This window comes from Colius striatus, chromosome 20, assembly GCF_028858725.1.
Source record: "Colius striatus isolate bColStr4 chromosome 20, bColStr4.1.hap1, whole genome shotgun sequence".
Classification (NCBI taxonomy): Eukaryota; Metazoa; Chordata; class Aves; order Coliiformes; family Coliidae; genus Colius; species Colius striatus.
Genome location: NC_084778.1, coordinates 2,697,266 through 2,716,951, shown reverse-complemented (window position 1 = coordinate 2,716,951; position 19,686 = coordinate 2,697,266). Strand labels below are relative to the sequence as shown.

The 19,686-nt window shown below is 44.7% G+C and overlaps 1 protein-coding gene across 1 annotated transcript; it reads right to left on the bottom strand.

The window, feature by feature from the left end:
• Positions 1–403: 403 nt before the first annotated feature.
• On the bottom strand, positions 404–18,961 carry YWHAE (tyrosine 3-monooxygenase/tryptophan 5-monooxygenase activation protein epsilon). Its single transcript, XM_062012346.1, has 6 exons — positions 18,762–18,961; positions 12,377–12,576; positions 7,119–7,225; positions 6,104–6,310; positions 5,220–5,356; positions 404–1,376 (listed from the first exon to the last, which is right to left on the bottom strand). The coding sequence occupies exons 1-6, from the start codon at positions 18,823–18,825 to the stop codon at positions 1,324–1,326; spliced, it is 768 nt and encodes a 255-aa protein (XP_061868330.1). The 5' UTR covers positions 18,826–18,961; the 3' UTR covers positions 404–1,323.
• Positions 18,962–19,686: the final 725 nt, after the last annotated feature.

The following is a 19,686-nucleotide window of genomic DNA, read 5'->3' as shown; positions in this document are numbered from 1 at the left end:
GCCAGGAAGCAGATTATTCCTAGAATACAGGTTTCTAGGAGATTAGCTAAGCAGGGTGGGCATTAACATGCTTCCCTTCTCCATCCACTTCACTGGGCTGGATGAGGAGTGCTGTAAGGGCGAGTGAGAGGAATGCACCAACCACATCACAGGCTTTTGTGCATTCAGACTGAATAAATGGTGTGGAAGAGCCTCCACTTCCTCCTGTCACAAAGCTGGCTGCCTTCTAGGAGGCTGCTCTCACAGCTATACTACTCACGTGCAAGACTGGGAGCTTACTGTCTCTCCTGTCTGAAGAACAACGCTGTTACTTCTCTCCCTCTCCAACTGTTCCTATCCCCAGCAACAAGGGAGAGTTATCCTTGCTGAAATAGCTAAAATGTAAAAGAAAGTCATAGTAATATTTGGCATTTTTAATTTAGGTTTGTTTTATTTAAGTTTAATGTTAATTCCATGCTGTGTTTCAGTAAGAACAATACAGATTCTGTATCTGTGGCTCCAGTCAGATATCCAGTAGTACAAATTAGCTTCAAGTTACACATACTGAACAAAAGAGGTTGAGCGAGCGAAGGGAGATGGGGAAAGGGGGAGGGAGAAAGAAAAAATATTGAACACGCATGCAGGCTTCTCAATGCCACCTTCAATGCTAACCTGCTTGGAGGAAAAGGAAAGAACAGGCAAGAATGAGCAGCCACGGATTGTTGAACTGTTACCAGCACCATGATTTTTTCAGCAACGTTTCAGCAGTTTGGAAACTTCTTTTGATACAGTAAAACCACTACAATAGATGTCCCAATGCAACCTGTAACTTCAAGCTAAACACCCAATTAAGTTTTAAACATTGGTATAAAATTCAGTTGAAACAGTTATAAAAAGAGGAAAAAAAAACCAAAACCCAACCAAACCAAAAGCCCAAAAGCAACAACCCAAAAGCCACCACGTGAGCACTCCCTTGCCAGGACACCTCTATGCCCTCAGGTGCAACATCCAAGGTCTAAAGGAACCTCCCAGGGCTGGCAGGAGACAGTGCAGTGATGCTGAAAGAGCCTTTCCACAGTCCTGTTAGTGTCTTAAAAGAAACTAAACGCTGGCACCAGTCACATCCACAGACATTCACTCTTGCCTTTAAGAACTTTTAAACTGTGTAAAAAAAAAAACAAACCCAAAACAAAACAAAAAAAAAAGAAACCCAACAGGGCAGGAACCTAAATTCTGAGAGCCAATGTAAAAGTCAGATTTGGTGGTTCTCAGAGTGACACTGAGGGTTTTTGTGGGGAAGGGGGAGGGTGGTCAGAGATGGGTTCTCTTGTTGGCCTTTGTCTCTCACTGGTTTTCATCTTCCACATCCTGCAGCGCTTCTTTATTCTGTTCTTCACCTACAAAAGTGTTCAGAAGGAAGACATTAACTTAGAAGCAAGACCTGCAGAGTTGGCTTAACGAGCATCTAGAGATTAATAGTTTCATGCAAGTGCACAGGCTCCCTCACACACTTGCAAAAAGGACACACACACATTCCCCACGGAGCTGGCTCTGGAGTGAAGCGTCTCCAGGGAAACGAAGCCTCACCACCCTGTCACAATTCCCTACACAACTGCAGCACAGGCTGTTAGAAGACACATGCTGCTGTAAAGACAAACAGCAAACCACCCTTTCTGCAAAGTGTGTCAGTCCTGTTGATAGAGAGATGAACAGCCAAGACCAAAGTCATCAGAAAGGCTGGAGATCAACATCCTTAAATCAGAAAACACCTTCCCAAAGCCTCCTCTCTGTTCCACAGAGTGCTGAGGACATCCATTCACTAGCTGCAGAACTAAGACCAACACAGGTTTTAGAAATGGAACTTTTTTTCTGCCCAAGCCCACCAAGTCTCAACAACAGCAAAGCACTGCAGTCAATTTGATGAAACAACACCGAGGGCACACTATTAAAGATACCAAAGAAAGCATGGAAAAATACATCCCTCCTTCAAGTCCATGACAAGAAACTCTAGGCTTGAGGTCATTAAAGGGAAACATTTGTGGAAATGAAATGTCTCTTGAAAAAGGCCAGTTTGGATCTATTCAACCAGACTGCCAGGTGCAGTGAAATAGGAGTCTGTCCATAAAGGCTCTTGTAGGAAGCATTTGGTCACCCCACAGCAAGGTGCCTGAGATGCCTTCTGCAAGCCTTTGCCCAATTTGTACTGCAACAGGGGTCAGTTTTACCTACTTAGCTGGTGCCATAATACATGCATGGTTCAGTTAATTGATAAGAGGAACTGAAAAATGCTTTCTTGACAATTATCCTTAACCATGCAAGATGGTGCTCTCTTAATAAGCAACAAAGAAATAAGAAACAAAAACTACCCATTCAGAACAATTAATGACTACTTTCAGCATATCATCAGAATGCCTGCTCAGAGCATGTCCAGATGCAGAAATGTCCCCAGGTACAAGGCAGGTTTTGGAAGAAGTTGCCTAGGTTCACAAGATGTCTGACAGCTCAGTAACAGTAACATTTACCTTTAGAATTACTCACCAGACCATTTAAGACAGGAAAGCAGAGGCTCTAACCCAGGAAGAGGATTAAAACAAGATCTGAGCATGCTCTAGCCAACGCACTTAAGCAAATACTCCTCTAACAGGCAACTGTAAAAGTACTTTTCATGCCCAAAGAGCCTTAATATCCATCCAGGTATGCAGCTCAATGCCCAAACACGTCAGTTACTTTGGATCTTAGTCAAGCATATCGGACCTGGGTAGGGATCACAGGTCCCAGATTGAAAGAACACTGCTTAGCCCTGGAATGGAGTCAAAGATAGGAGGCACTTAGCAGCGAGAGTGGCAGAGGCAAGCACGGTTAGTGACTGGAAGAAAACAGATGCCAAAAAGTTCATGAAGCCATGATGAAGACTTACAAAAGTAGTGTTTTTAGGAAATGAACAGTTGGACTTTCCTTTAGGAATCTATACAGCAGGAAAGAAGGGGAAAATAGGAATCATATGAAGACGACATTACAAAGAGTGAAAATAAACTAAACAGTTCATCTACAACGGGGTTGAAAGACCCAGCAAATGAGATGGGAAAGTGCAGCAGCTGAGCAACACTCAGCTCTAGAAAGTCACTCCCTACAGCCTCCACAAGGGCAACTGAATCAGTTAAAAGCTTAATGCAAAAGAACAAGCCTTTTCTTCAAGCCTTCCCCATCCCTGAAGAAACTGTGATCATCTTGTTACTAAACTGAAGGCTCTACCCCACTGTGGAAATACAGAGCTCTGGAAGCAGCAGTTCTACGTGTGCTGTCACCATATCCACATGGTGTGAGGACACAAGGACACTTCACTTTGCACCTACATCTAAACATTGTGCACAGACACCCTAGTTTCTTGTGGACCTGAAGAACTGCACCACAATTTTAAGCAGTTCTGCAGTATTTTAGAGTTTGCAATCACGATCTTCCTGGCATGCACCATAAACAGTAATTAGGGTAATGTGAAATACTTCAGGAAGAACAAAAATATCTGCTCTCTGGAGCTAATGATGAAATACATTTCAGTCTAGATTATGCACAAATATAAACAACCCCTGTAAATAATCTTGAACTTGTAGAATGCAAGAGATGCCCCACACATGGCAGTCAGCTTACATGCAAGCAACAGCAGCTTTGGATTTCCCAGCAGCAGCCCAGTCATTCACCAAGATGTCTACCCTATTGTTCCCACAGAGCACCAGGGAATGTGGCTCCATTGCAAAAACAAAACAAGTAACAAAAGGTCCTGTCCTAATTCCCTCCAGGACACAGACATTTACCCCTGTACCACTATATCTGAGGGGAAAGTGCACTCCCTTGCAAGAGACACATCCAAGTGTAGGGGAAGCTCTGAGCCAAGATCCCACATATTTAGAGTTCCCCAGTTCTGTTGAAAGCCCAACAAACTAAAAATGTGACCTCCAACACTTTACAACATGATACTTCTAATATATAGATCAAGTAATAATACTTCTTTCAAACAAGCCCATCAATCCTACACAAAACCAGGCAGTCAGTAAAGAATTAAAGAGATTCTACAACTGCTTTCAAATGGACACTACACCAAAAAAGCACTCCAAAACAATGCTGGAAGGCTGTCACCATGCTGCAAGCAACACAGTACAAAAACACTAAAGAGACTCATTGATTGAAACTAAGCAACAATATGGTTTCTATCTCTGCATTTCTAAGTACCTCACACACTTGAGACAGGACTATTTCCCCCCTTCAAATTAAAAATAAAGTCAGCCCTCTCCACTGTCTCTCTAGGACATAATCTTTGCAGAAGAAAACATGAGTTTTACCTTTTTAGACTGAGCAGATGTTGAATTCACTATCAATAACCAGTGAAACACAAGGTGTAACAAACTAAGTAACAGGAAACTGATACTTAGGATAGTACATGAAGATGTAAGAGGAAAAAGCCCATTCAGTGTGCAAAAAATATAATAAATAACTATCAGGTGTAGCCAACAGAAGCAACCAAGGTCCCATCCCCTGGTACTGCCAGGGAGGCGTTCTGTACTTGCTCTGGCAATAATCCACTTCAGGAGTTGTGATCCAACACTCAGGGGAGCATTAATGAAAGTACTTCAAACACCTCCAATATCTCAAACAACAGAAGAGTGCCCCAAGTTGTGGGGTTTTTTTACAGTATCATTTTACCAAATTCCCCTTCCTTTTTCCTCTTTGCACTCAATTCTTCATGAGAAAAGACATGGAAAGGTCTGTAAGGTGAAACCATTGGTGTGGTGGCAGTAAACCTTCCACTAAAGGCCCAAGAGAACTACTTGAGAGACCTGAAAGGGACTATATCAGATCATTTGCCATGCTTCCTCCTGCACTGGCAATTCACATCTGGTTGGCCTGACGACCACAGATGAACATGACAAGTCATTAGAAAGAAAAGCTGAAGTGAAGTCACAGCTTTTACAATAGTCACAGAGGCCTGAACAGACATGTGTGGATTAAAAAAAACCCCAAATTTATGTTACTAATTCCATACCTCCTTCCTTGAAGTGAGAGCTGAACAGCCTCTCAGAAGAAGCCAGTGTGACCCCCATCAACTTAGCCAGGGTCAACAAAGGACAGAAGTTCAGAAGGGTCCCTTGTCAGCAAATACAGAAGCACCAAACCAATCCATATTTCCATGCCCTGTTTTCTGGACAGAGCTCAGGGGAAAGAAGCAGTTCAGAGCAGAATTTACTTACCATCACCCTGCATGTCTGAAGTCCATAGTGTCAGATTATCACGTAACAACTGCATGATAAGTGTAGAGTCCTTATAGCTTTCTTCACTCAGCGTATCCAGTTCTGCAATAGCATCATCAAAAGCTGCTTTTGCCAACCTGTAAGCACAGAACAAACCACATCTTACAGATCTTGCTCAACAGAATCCAGAAGCACATGAGTTAAAGCTGTGCCCCAGAACTTCTCTCCTAGGCTACATGACATCCACAGCTTCTGTGATAAGTTTTTCTTAAGTTAATGGTGTTTAGATGTTGATCTTCATTTCCCCTCTTCAAAACCAGTCACTGTGTGCTTCAGATTCTTACTGCTCAAGAACACTGGTTTTATTAAACATTTCTACATCTTGTGGAAGACCTGATGAAAGTCTGCTAAAAGTTTAAGAGACAGGAACACAAGACAAAAGGTATTGGCTTTAATTACCACTTTTATCCTCACACAAGTTGAACCCCTACAGATGAGCTCTACGTGCTCATTGTTCAGACACTAGTAACATAATCCCTCTCAGCTTGCACAAGAGGGTAAGTGCACCTTCTGCAGAATAAGGACATGCACAGAGAAAACATGGCAAGCTGTTAAACTGCCATCAGTTCATCAGTCCAAGGTTACCACTATTCTGCTTCTCATACATGATCTACTCCCAGATAAATAAATGGGTCTGGGCTCAAAAGACAATGGCCAAATTAGGTCAGTTCATTGGAAAGGCTTCTAAGAAGAGCAAGTCATCAACTACCAGCAGGAAGCAAGCCAGATTTCTTCCAGTTGAGGAAAATCAAGTTACCCAAGTAGCAACCACTTCTGGCTTGGTGTTCACATAAAATCTCCCCGTGTTCCCCATCACTACCCACCTGCAGGCACGATCAGGAGAATTAAGGATTTCATAGTAGAATACAGAGAAGTTGAGCGCAAGCCCTAAGCGGATGGGATGTGTTGGAGGGAGTTCTGTCATTGCAATATCACTAGCAGCTTTGTAAGCCACCAAGCTGTTCTCTGCAGCCTCCTTCCTGTCATTTCCTGTAGCAAACTCAGCCAGATACCTATGATAGTCCCCCTTCCTGAAAACAGAAACAGTACAAAGTCAGTATACTGTCGTTTCCCCACCAACCATTAAATTAACAGCTTTGTTCCAAAAGTGGAATTTATATATTCCCACACACAGGATGCTGCTGCTGAATTACTGTCTAGACAACAGTGTCTAGTGCTTCAGGGAATTTTAAACCATTAGGCAGAAAGAACAGTTTGGGTTCACTTATTGTGTTGCATTAACACACAGAACTGTTTTACTTTCTCTATTACCAAATGGTGTCTCTGCACAAACAGCATCTCATCTAACCTAGACAAGCTTTTGATCTGAAGGACAGAGATAATCCAGCTACAGAGGAAAATGCTCTCTGGTTATTTCAAGATTTAAACTATACTGCAGAAAGTACAAGATGTGTGTCAACATGCTCCAAGGCCAAGTTTAACTTGACAATGCAATTCTGAAGTTGACACTGGAAGATAGTTACCCCTCTACCTTTTGTTTTTAGGAATGTACAGCTCATGCAAACAAACACTGAAGCAGGGATGCAACTTCTACATTACTAGCTCAATTAAAGAATATCTTTGTTTCTTACATCTCAGAGCTGCACAACAGCTCATGTTAAATTCTCAAGTCCTTATTCCAGACAACGTGTATCTGAAACTACATGATCAGGACACCAACAACTCAATGAGAGTCAAAAGGGAGATACTGGTTAGACACGACCGATCTGCTTTATTTCTAGAAGTTACTGTGGGTCAAAAAACACATGTATAGCAACCTGATTTCTGTCTCTAGCTCAGAGGCAGTCAGGGGTCCTTGCCTCAGGAGAAGATACTTACATTTTGTAATAGAAAACCTTGGACTCGCCAGTGTTTGCTGCTGGAATGAGGTGTTTGTCCAGTACATCCAGAATGTCACAACAGATTAACTTCAACTCAGTCTCAACCTATTAAAACAAAAAGAACAGGTAAGGTTAGCACACACAACTAAGAGCTCTTTCAAAAATATGCAGATATCAAACAGGCAACATCATAAACAAGGGGAGTGCAGAACTCAGCAGCTCTGCATCATTAGCTGGCAGACACAAGAGGTAAAGACTGATGGATGATGAAATGCACAACTGAATAATGGAATCGTAAATTCCCTAGAAGACACCTTGCTAGACAGTTGCATTAAGTTTGTTTCAGGACATACTCCTTACTGCAAGGCTTGCACAGCTCCTAATTGCTGACATTTCTGACCCCAGAAGGCTGCCCTAAAAGTGGCAATGGTGAAGGAGACAACTGGAAGGCAATTAACACAAACCACCTAAACTCTATTACGCTCCAGAGTTAAATGGCACCTTCAGAACAAGCTTCTAGTGACTACTGGGGAGGCAAAGCTCCAGCAGAAGAGCCTTAAGACAAAAATCATGGAGCATCAGGAACAGAATACAAGATGTGCCACACAACCAAAAAAGGTCAGATACAAGAAGACAACAAATACAAATACAGCAGGCAAAGAAGGCAAAGTGAAGCACCTTGGAGAAAAAGCAGAAATCAAACACAAACAATGAGATCTGTGGCCAAAGAAAGACAATATCTAAAGCCTCATTTAAAAAGGATTTTAATAGTCAAAGTTGAAAACATGGTCACAACACCTTTTTTTTTTCAATTTAGAATATAAAACATAACCTCATAGATGGTTTATCACAGAAAGTTTCACATCTGAAAGCAAAGAAATTAAGCACACCCAAAAAAAAAAAGTCTTCTTGACATCAACATTGCCCAAACCAGACTTGCTCCAAGCACCCCCTGTCATGTGCAGTGGGAGCAGTTGGTTCAGTGCAGATAGTCACCTATTGCTGCTCTGTCATGATTTCATAGTAACTGTCATAGCTGCAGCTTTGGCTCAAGCTCTTTTTAGGCACTAGAAATGTTTTCAAGCAAAGGCAGCAACATCAATGACAAAAAACTACCAGACACTGCATGCCTTAGGTCACCAGAGAAGCCACACATCCAGTAACCCTTCCTGCCTTCTCACCCATGCAGTTCTCCTTCCTCCTTAAGCGTTTTCCTTGCCATGTAATATTTTTATCACACAGCTCCCAAAGTATTAGGGTTCATGACCCCAGCATCTATCCTCAAAAGCTGTTAAAATCAGTGTTAAACTGACACATATGTACACATAGCAGCTTGCACAAAGTGGCCCAACAGACTTCCCAAAGTTCCTTTGGATAACATTAACCTACAGTAAATTTGAGGTACAGCATTGGAATGCCTTAACATTCACAGGAAAAGTGAGATGCCATATGTGAAGTTATATGATAAATGCTTAAGGAAGTTGCTGAAATACAGTCACTTGAGAAGAATCTACTTCACATATTCTTGGGCTACAAAAGCTATAAAACCTTTGGCCAGCAGTCAGTTCCTGCAAACTTCTTTCCTCTTGATCTTCTTTTTCAAAGACTTCTTTTGCAGAGAGATCTTCAGCAAAACTGCAAAGAATTAAATCAGTTTCTAATCCTCTTTTGTGAAATAACCATACATGTACAGACTTCTATTTCATCTCAGACAGACCTTTATCAGCTTTGCTTAAAGATCAAAGTTATCACAGACCAGCTGCTGTCCGGGGCAATGTAAATGTCCTAATCAAGCTTAGTTTTAAAAGATACAATACAAATCAAGTTGATTAGGAACAAGATACAAACCCCCACAACAAAACCCTAAAAGCTCTTTTGCAGGAAGGATCTGCTCTAGCCAGAGCTGTTCAACAAGCCCTGACTAGCATTCAGAAAAAGTAAGTTCAGGGTCTGTCACTGTTCCAGCAACAATTAACTCTGTGGTTCTATGGGCTCTGACCAGCAAGGACTGCTCACTCCAATGGGTGTGTACAAGTCCCCCTTGCCCATTCTGTCTCTAAGGTGGTGCTGACTCCATCAGGTTCCAGGCTGAGTTTAGCTCTGCAGACACAAAAGCTCATGAACTGCCTGATGAGCTAAAGGAGGCTTGTTAGAAGCAACCAGGGAAAGGGCAGCCTGCACTGTTCTTTGACCTGTTTTAATAGGTTGCCCTCACAATAGCTGCACCTCACAACTGAGATGCAACACAAAACTAGAAGCCTATGAACCTGTTGCTAAAGCCTGTAACACCTCCCTCTCCCTCCTGCCAAAGCAGACAGACCAAGCACCCTAGATCAACCTTTCCCAGAAGCAGAGGAGGAGGGGAGGAGAGCCTCGTGGCTGACCCAAGTCCAGCCCCAGTTGTAAGCCAGAGCACCACAAACACATCTCAAATGTCACACATATCAGTAAGAGGAAGGTTAATACTTATCCAGTGCTGTCTAGGGAAGGGATGTGATTTTATCACAAGGAAGTGAACTGGACTATGTGCAGACACACACCATCTCATCCTCTCGAGGATGACGAGCACAAGCCTCAGTCTGTTCTCATCTATAAAGACGAAGTCAAATGAGAGTCAGAGGTCCTGGTTTTGAGCATCCAAACTGCCACAGGACCCAGAAAAGCAGTCTGCTTACACAGGAAGCCAGTAAGCTCTATTTTCCCCACGGCTATGTGTGCTTTGCCACATTTATCTGAAGTGGTCTGGGCACAGTCCAGCATCTTCCATCATCTCTCAGCACTGCTTCATGTATGACTTGGACAAAACCAGCCCAGCCCTACTCTGACACCACCACTGTCCCTCAGGTTCTAACCCAAGCCACGCTGGCTAGAAGCTCAAACAAGCTTCCAATATTTTGAGGAGCCATGTGCTAAATAATAATAAACACTGATGTAGCTGAAAGCCATCAAACAATTACTTCCACACAAATGACACCTTCCATTTGAACTCCAGCAGCACTGTGTAGCTGAGCAGGGCCTCAGCTGCTTCTGGTAGAAGGAGAGAAATGTGTTTCTCTACAGATGCTGGTTCTCTCCAACTCCCTAGTGCTTTATACTTTGCCTGTCAATCCCCAGACAAGTTTGACTTGGAGTTTCTTTTTTCTTGCTTCAGAGCCTCTCAGGTCTGGGAAGGGTCTCTCAACAACACTGAACTTACTCTGAAAAATGCTACAGCAGTGGGTATTTGTGGACAAGGAAAGCTTAGCAGCTAGAACTTTGCTCAGCCTGCACTGCACCTTATCTCTTCAGAGAAGCGCTGAGCATGACGAGGCAGCTGTGGTACTGCTCCAGCAGCAACAGTGAGAAGTACCACCAAAGTCTTTGTGATTGTATGTTCTTCAGACCCTTACTGCTCTCACTTCATCTTGCCAAATTCACAAACACTCTCCTTAGTAGTAACTCAGAGCAAGTCTCCCACCAGCTACAAGCAGGATCTGGTTTCCAGCTACAGACCATGCCTAGAAAGCTCTGGAAAACCAAGGTTGGAGTTGAGCAGACAACAGTCAGGCTTGTCTACAGCACAGAATCACACTGCAGTCCTCCACAGCACTCTGCCACCTAAAGCAAACATCTTTTCACTATTAAAGGATCTGACAGAAGAGAATGTCCACTCACAAAATGTTGTGCAAAGAACTTGGGAAACTTAAAAAACAAACCCATTTGAACACTCATCAGATAGCTATTGTCTTACTTCCTATGTTCTGTCAGGAAAGATTTTAGACACTCATCAAGAAAGAGTATTTGGAACTGTATGTAACTGGCAGAGTCTCATCCCATCAGCACACCAACATAAAATTAGAAACTCACAACTCTAACAATTCCATGGAACAAAGATTTCTGTGAGTCAACAGAAAGCAGTCCGGAGCCATCCCTGAGAAAAGGTTTCCAAGCCCACATAATTTCCACTGGTGGGTGTATGAATCAGTGCCAGGTGATGTAACAGACTCTGCTGTTTCTCTGAAAGTGAAGATCTGAACCCTGTGGAGGCACTTGTCCTCAAATAATGGGAGACTGAAGTCTCTGCAGAAATGCGTAGGATTTAAATAGTAAGGGAGCATGTTTGCTCCCTGCTACACCATCATGTAAGGAAAAGGGGGGGGAAACACCACCACACTGTTCTAATAGCTGAAGGTTTCATTAGCCCTTACCAATGAAAGCCAAAGCTCACTCCAAGTTCTCCATTTTAGGTAAAGCTGCACAGGCTGCCTAGACTCAGCGTGAAGTTATGTGGCTCCGTTTTCCCCTCTCTCAAGAGCAAGAAAACAGCAAGGCCACAGAGGTTATTACACAGGCCAGCCCCACAGCTGTGATGGCTACACCTCAGCATCCCCCAGCCCCAGGAACACAAGAATGCTTGACCTCACCATGGGCTGCTTTAACTATTGGTGCAACTGACCAGCTCAGAACCAGATGCTGTCAGAGAAGCTGTGCTACCTCAGCATTCACTCCAACAAAGGCATAACTGAGCTAGCAGTAGGTCTGCGGTTCACTTGCACCAGACTAACCCAATAAACGTTACCCAACCAGTAAGCACTTCCCTTGCAGCAACTCCTGCCATGTTCAGATCTGGGGAAAGAAGTCACAGAACAAGATCAAGCTACCAAAAATGCAACTATCACAGTGATAAAAGTAAAAGGAGTCCAAGAAAGTGGCCATCTGGCTTTACACTGCCTTTGTGCCTAGAACACTGAAGATCCCTCCCCACTGGCATTTCAACGAAGCACGGTCATAAACTCAACAGCTCCAAATGCTGAAGTCACTATGATCCAAAGCAACTTTTACCAGAAGCAGAAGCTTCACAGCCAAACACCTCCTTTGACATGGCTTATTTTCCAAAAGAAGTTGCTTGGGATAAGATAGGTTCATGAGTGAGGCCTCCTGAGGACACACAACCTCACATCTGGGTAAGCAGGGGAAGAAACAAAGCACCAGCACAGTTCAAACACTTCACAGATAGATAGATACACTGAAGGAAAAACCCTCCTCTTCTTTGAGTCTACTGCCCTTTTGAGGGTTTACACAAAACTACTCAACTTTCCCCTCTTCACCAAGCACATTTACTCTCCAGACAAGGAACAAATGTCCTTTCAAGACTGTCCCTTCATTACAGGTCAGCACGCTGCAGGCCATTGAGAACACCAAGGCAGATCACAGCAGAAGTAACCCAAGTGGACTGTGAGCACGTGGCACTGTGGTCTAACACCAGCCCTGTCTTACCATTTGCCGATACTCCCGAATCATTTTTAATTTATCTTCTCCACCTTTGTTTTCTTCTTTCTGTTCAATGCTGCTGATTATTCTCCAGGAAGCTCTTCTGGCTCCAATCACGTTTTTATATGCGACAGAAAGCAGGTTTCTTTCTTCCACTGTCAACTCCACATCCATTCCAGCCACTTTCTTCATTGATTCAACCATTTCTAGGAGGAAAAGGCCACATAATTACTCTTGTAGCTAAAGCATTTTTCCAAGCCTTCTACAGAAGCTGTACACTAATGACAGGTTATGAAAAAGGGCTCCTTCCTCCTTTCACACACAGTTACTCCTCCCTTTGATATTGCAGTGTTCCAAACAAATCAGTGAGCACATACACTAAGTATCTGATGGTCTTAAGTACATTTGACAAGAGTCCCCCAAAATTCTTTGGAGATAGTTGTGGTTTGTTTAGGTTTTTGAGAGACAAAAAGCCTTAGCATGAGCAGCAAGCAGGCTCTTCACAGTGGGTAACAATCCTACAGGGATCCACGTTCTTCAAAGTGCTCCACAAAAGACAGCAAATAGTGAGAAAAGCACAAGCAAAGGTCAGCCAGCCCTCAGCACACTGGGGGTAGACTGAGGAATTAGAGAACACTCCATTGATTTGTCAACTGGAATAGTGTAACGTGGTAATGAACAAAAAAAACCCCAAACTCAAGACTTGAATGGATACAGAGAAGTATGAGAACTGTTGAGATAAGCAAGGCAAAGAAACCACCAAAGAAAAGAATCACGTGTTTGAAGTAGTAACAAAAACATGACCACAAGGATACCCTGAGCAACCACCTCTACCCATGCCAGGTGGCTCTTTACACTGAAAAATAACACATGAAACATAAACTATTGGATGTTTATAGTTTAAACCTTTTGACTAGGACTTCTTTAAACCAGTTATGACTGAATACAGCTTTCCTATACCCAAACGGTGGCGAATGCTTGAACTGCTTCAGGAAGGTTATTTCCCTGCCTGGCCACACTGTGAGTGCTCAGGACACATTAGAAAAGCTGAAAGTGCTAAATATTCGTTAATAAAGAGGCCTGCATGAGGCATTCCAGAATCCCAGGTTTTGTCCTGCCACACAAGGCTTCAGTTCATTCAGCATCTACTTCCCAGAACCCAGAACTGGTGGGAATCCCACACAGAGAGAACAAGACTGTAACAAGGAGGACTGAGGCCCAGCTACCTCACCCACTCAACAGGACCCTGTTTCATCACTACCTGCCAGGCAGAGGGATATTATGATGACATCATTAGTTTCCACCAAAAGCACAATGCTCACCTGTTCATCCATTAGAAACTCTTCTTCTGAACACACCATTACATTTCCTGCATTAGGCTCTTCTGTTCTCTTAAGAAATCCTGCATTTGGCAAGTAAGACCTAAGAGATGGCTAACCAGTGCAGCAGCTGGCAGGTAGGTGCCCTTCCCCTCTAGCCCCATCAATTCTGTTGAGAGGTCAAACAAGTGTTGACCTGACACAACTGGACGATTCAGGTCACCAGCTCAGAAAACAATTACTAAGGGAAAAGAAACCAAACAACTTACTTGTAATTTAGAGAACTGGACTGTCTTTAAAGGTTAGAATAGAATCCAAGCGAACGTGAGAAACAGCCAGGGAACAGAGGATATCATAGAATCACAGAATGGTAGTGGCTGGAAGGGACCTTTAGAGATCACCCCTCTTCCAACAGTTATTTCGGAAGTTACTTTTCAGAAAGTCACTTTGTGGCACTGCAGCTTGTGCTTCTAGAAGCACAAACCAAAGACAACATTTACCCTTACATGCTCAGAAGTTTTTCTGCAAGTTTTCTTCAAAGGACTTCATGTGCTTTGGAGCACCCATAGGAGATTATTACAGGCAATTAAAAGCAGCATGCAACTCCTCAGGTACTAAAAGCTGATAACCCTATCTTCAGCTCCCTTTCTAGAGCATGCCACTCTTAGTAAAACATACAAGTTTCATACAAACAAGCATTAAAGAACTTCTAGGAATGTAGCTGTTAGGTTAAGACAACCAACAGGCAGAGGGAGGGGAAAAAAATACCACAGAATATCCATCCCACACAGCAGTTTAGACTCTGTTTCTGTGGAGAACGCAGCAGATTATCCTGCTACTCCCTGTATAAGGTTTATGACAGCTGCCGAAGCCAAGACACTTGATTGCATGACTGTGCAGTTCTGCTTCTATGCACTCAGAGGAACAGGTGGGTTAGGGCCAAATGATCAAAGCAACAGTGCTATTTCCTACATAATCAATCCTACAGACTACCACAAATCTTTCTTGCAACAAGATAAGTCATCACTATCCTCCCTTCAAGCTGTGAACATACACTTTTCCCAATGAAAGAGTGTTTCTCTAGTACTGTTAAAAATGTTCATCTGCTACAAAGCGATTTTCTAATACAAGTATTCCAGTAGCATACTGGACACCAGTCCAGCTTCTGGAATCCTTGTAGAGAACCACCTACTTGTAGAGGTGTGTCTCCTCTGGTTGCTCTTGGTACCTCAGGTTCCAGAAGGTTGTTACAGAAAAAGGTTCCCTCACACAACTCATGACAAGGCAATTTTTATAGCCCAGTATGTAAACAATTACCCCTTTAAGAGATTAACAATCTAGCTCCTGCAACGTTGTCTTGGCCTATCTACCTGTTTGATTCCTACACTTCTTAGGGATACACTGAGATTTTTCTGCCTTTTAGTACCTGCACATCTACCCAACTCAAAGACAAAGAGCAGAGTCACCAGAATGGTGAGACCTCTGACAGACAAGCACTGACCATTAATGAAGGGTAGGGGGGGAAAAAATCCACCCAACCCACAGAACCTTGACACTTGCTTGAAAGGGTCAGGTCCTCTGCAAACTGCAACTCATGTAACTTAGATTCCATTTGTGACTTGGATTCTTCATCAAGCTCTAAGTTCATGTTACTATGAGACATTTTCTCTAAAAGAGGTTCCAGTCTCCAATGGAGTCCTCTGCCACACACCTGACCACCTCCATTTCCCTGATGGACAAGTCATGAAAACATCAGTCAGCTGCTCTCTTGCTGTACTTGAACTCAGGAGAGCTGGGAAATACATTTTCTTCTTCTTTTTACCTGGACCTTGCACCACTATCTGATTTGGGACAGGGAGAATCCCACCTCTTTCACCTCACCTAAGTTATATCATATGTATATCTGATGTCACACACTTCTAAGACCTGTAGTACAAAAGTGCTGTTTGGAGTTTCTCTATCTGCTGACAGTCTACCTTGTTTCACAGCACATTTCTCACCTGATTAGGAGAAAGAGGTTACCTAGCTTCCATCATGAATTGGTTTCAACATTTAACAGCACTCTACAAGAATCCAGATAAACACATTGTCTTGATGTACACAACTCCAATGTCAGTAAGGTAATTTCACAAACTAACACAGTGACACCTTCTACAACTGTTCTCCACTAAAAGAGACAATTTATCCTTATATATTATTCTATTAAGAACAGTCTTTGAAGGAATCACACTGAGATTTCTCACAAATCTTCCTGTGTTATTAAGTAGGCTTCCTGGCATTTTGTGATTTGTCATGACATGCCTAAGCAGATCCCTGAAGAGAGTCAGACACCCAAATCTCTTACTATCTCTAGAGATCAGGGATTAAGTGCTACTGACACTGCAGAAGTACCTAGAAAGTTGTCCCTGTAATCTGGGACAATGCACTCAGGACAGTGCAGACAGGTCTAGATTAGCAACAATGCACAAATACAGCTTCCAAGACTTGTTCTGTAAGTGGGGCAGGTAACAAAGAAGCTACAGCAGCTGCCCACCATGAACCTACATCAAATCCTACCCAAGCACACTCTACTCTTCAAGTCTCAAGGAAAAAGAAGTTAGGGCAGACCTTAACATTATCCTGACGTGAAGTGCTTGTCCCACACTCACATTCAAGTTGCAAAAGAGATCTGTACTCCAATGTATTTGCAGGCTGTACTTACCACCACACCTTGTATGTGACCTCATGCTTGTGTATCTCAAAGATCAACAGATACTTGATCAAGAGATAAGCTGAAGAGCAAAAGAGTAACTTGCACTTTCACCATACTGCTTCCCAAACATTTCTGTTCACAAGATGATCAGTCTCAGCTATGATCTTGGCAGAACTTGAGTACTTCACAAAACACCAACAAATTACAATGATTTTTAGTTGTTTCAGCTGATCTAGCACACAAAATTAGATGCTAAAACACTATTGACAGTAAATACCCTGCCAGGCCATGGCCACGAGATAGAGGAGGATGGGTTTAGCACAGCTAGAATTAAAGGGTGCACCTTAGATCTGTTTTCCCAACTTGATTCCAACAAAAATTTGGAAGTCTAAAAAAACCCCACAGCACTGATTGAAGTGTGACTACCTTAAATCTAGTGCTCCCTCTAAAATGGTGACAGTCTCATTACCATTCAGAAGCAATATAGGGTAAGATGACCTTTACATTTGGATCTAGCCAGCTTGTTTTGCCAATGTCCATGATACTGGTAGAACAGAAAAGCTGCTCTGAGGCAATCCCTACTAATCAATTGTTATTAGTTGACAGGAAGGCTCATTGTTTTGCACTGCAGATCTCCATGATGGGGTAGATTCTGACTCCTTTCTAAAGAACTGATGTAGTGCTGACTTAAGAAAACATCAGAATGACAGTCATGCCTCAGAAGCTCTCAAAGATGCTGAATCCTCCAGGATGTTGGCCAAGCATCCAACTTGGGCTTCCACTCAAACCAAAGCCAACACCATAAGTTGCACTGACACCTCCACACCAGGTGGAGAAGTCTTTCCTCCCTTAGTACCAAACCAACTCTGGGAACGCTGCTGGGACTGGAACTGGGTGTCAGGGGGAAGGAGAAGCATCTTCCCATCTCACACCTTTTAAGGTAGGCAATAAGATACTCAAACACCCACAAAACCTCCAGCTCTTGCACACTTCCTATGCAATATGGAATTCCATGCTTCCCTCCACCCAAGCCAATGACACTGTAACCAGTGCCTCATTCTCTGGTGGGCAGCTTTTCTGCATGTTCTTATAGTTACTGTGAAAACTGACTCCTCTCACTGAGTGGGAATTCTTAGTTCCATCTCACTTCCCTACTGGATTTGTCCCAGAAAGGAGTCTTCTTTTGTTATAGCGTCTATTTTCCTCCTCAAAACCATTTTTCAGATGTTTTACAATAGTGCTAGCAGAAGTTTTCTAAGCATAACTCAATAAAAACATGCTGTTTGGTGAGAACCTGGTTATGTTGCCAATGAAAGTACCTGGATTGTCTTCCTCTCTCTAAATGAAGTGTAACTGCATCACGCTTTTTACATACAAGGGTATTTATTTCACTTTCAATGAATAAACACAAGGGTTTAGGGCAAAAGTAACAGGCCCCAAAGAGTAACACTATGGAGAAAATTAAAGGCCTTTTCTACTATATCTAAGAGAAACACATGTAAAGAAGCAGTCCAAGACAGATATTTTAGGGGCAAGAGACACCATCCAGGGCCACCAATTCTTCCCCTGGATCACTTTTTCCCCAGATATGAAGTGGTCAGGCACAGCATGCAAACTTAACAGGGGAAGAAGGATGAAAAGACACTGCTAGAAATGGAAAACGAGCTGTAATAATTTCTCCTACATAATGAAAGCACATGGATTGTCTTCGGGCAATGAAATACCGTGCACTCCATCTCCCCAGGGCGAGAGCTCTCTCTCTCTCTGGGCTTGCCAGGGGCAGCAGTGTCTCCAATTGAAGGTAAAAGCAAAGAAAGAAAAGGGCCAGCTCCCTCCCTCGGGACACAGTACGGCGAGTGAGCCTCTCCCCAGCATCGCCCCCCGAGGGGCTGAGAGCCGGGCATCCACCTTCCGGAGAGCCCGGCGCTGGGCGTTGTCTGCGGCGAGCCGAGCTCAGCCCCACGCCGCCGTGCTCGACGAGGCCCGGCCCGAAGGTGAGCGAGGCGCGGGCCCGACGGAACCGCCTCAAGCCGCGCCTGGCAGCGGTACGGTAAGAGGCTGGAGGGGGTCTCTTTGTCGGGCACCCCGAGGCGGGGGCGGCTCCCCTGCCCCCCCCGGGACTCGCCCTTCACGGCCGCCATTTTATTCCCGGTTACTGCCGCCACCGCCCCCCGAACCGGGCCCCGCCCAGGCCCAAGCCGCCCGCTCGTTCGGGTCCCCCATCCCCGGCTCCACCAACCCCTTGGGGCGCTCCCAGTCGCCATTTTGTCTGTGCCCCCCTCCTCCGCCCCTGCCCCCCCTCCCCCGCCCAGCCGCCATTTTGTGGCCGCTCCCTCCCTCTCCCCTTGGCCTTACACGGCCTTCCTAAACCAGCGCTCACCATCATAGCGCTCGGCCTGCTCGGCCAACTTGGCCTGATAGACGAGGTCCTCCCGATCGTCCATGTCCTGCAGGCGGGGCGGCGTCGGGGACTGCACGGGGCGGATGGAAGCCGATGGGTCTGGGGGGCTCAGGAGCTACCAGCTCGCTGCTCTCCGGGCAAATATGGCGGCAGCACCTCCTCCCGCTGCATCCGGGCACTTCCGCGACTGCGCGCATGCGCCGGGGCCTCCCATGGCAACGGCGGCTGCCTGGCAACAGGCGCGGGGCGGGGGCGGAGGCCGCGGCGGGAGGCCGCAGCCCCGGGGCTGGCGGGGCCGGAGCCGACCGTTCCCCTGCCCGCTTGTGGCGGGGCCGGCTCCGAGGGGGCCGCCGGTGTTGTAGGGAGACGGAGGGGCGAGGCGCGGTGGGCTGCTGGCGGCGGGCCCTGCCTGGCGTGAGGGCGGGCCGCCAGCCAGGCCCCGCGCGGGGGTTGCTCGGGGAGAGCGGTGTTTCCCTCCGAAGCATCTCTTTCTCTCAGGAATCAGCCTTTCTGCTGCCCTCCTCCTCTGTGTTATCTTTGTACCATTCACCGGGCATGCTCCGTCTATGGTGAATCGGGAAATGACTGAAAGGCAGAAGGTCCGACAGAGCAGCTTTCTGCAATCTGTACGTGGCATTTACTCAGTTACCACTTTCAGTGCCACGTCTGGTGCAGGGTATGATGATTTCACAGTTTACAGAGGTTAGAAGAGCTAGAACCCGCATGTTCCTCAAGCTCCTCACAGAGTACTTCTGAAAGCAAAACACTGAAGTATACACTTCAGTATAAGCAGTGAAATAGCCCCTCAGTTTCTGAAATCACAACGGTTTCATCATTTAACCTTCAAAGATTTACTCGGGGTAGCTGTGAATTTCTCTCTCTCTTTTCCCAGGGTCTCCTAAGG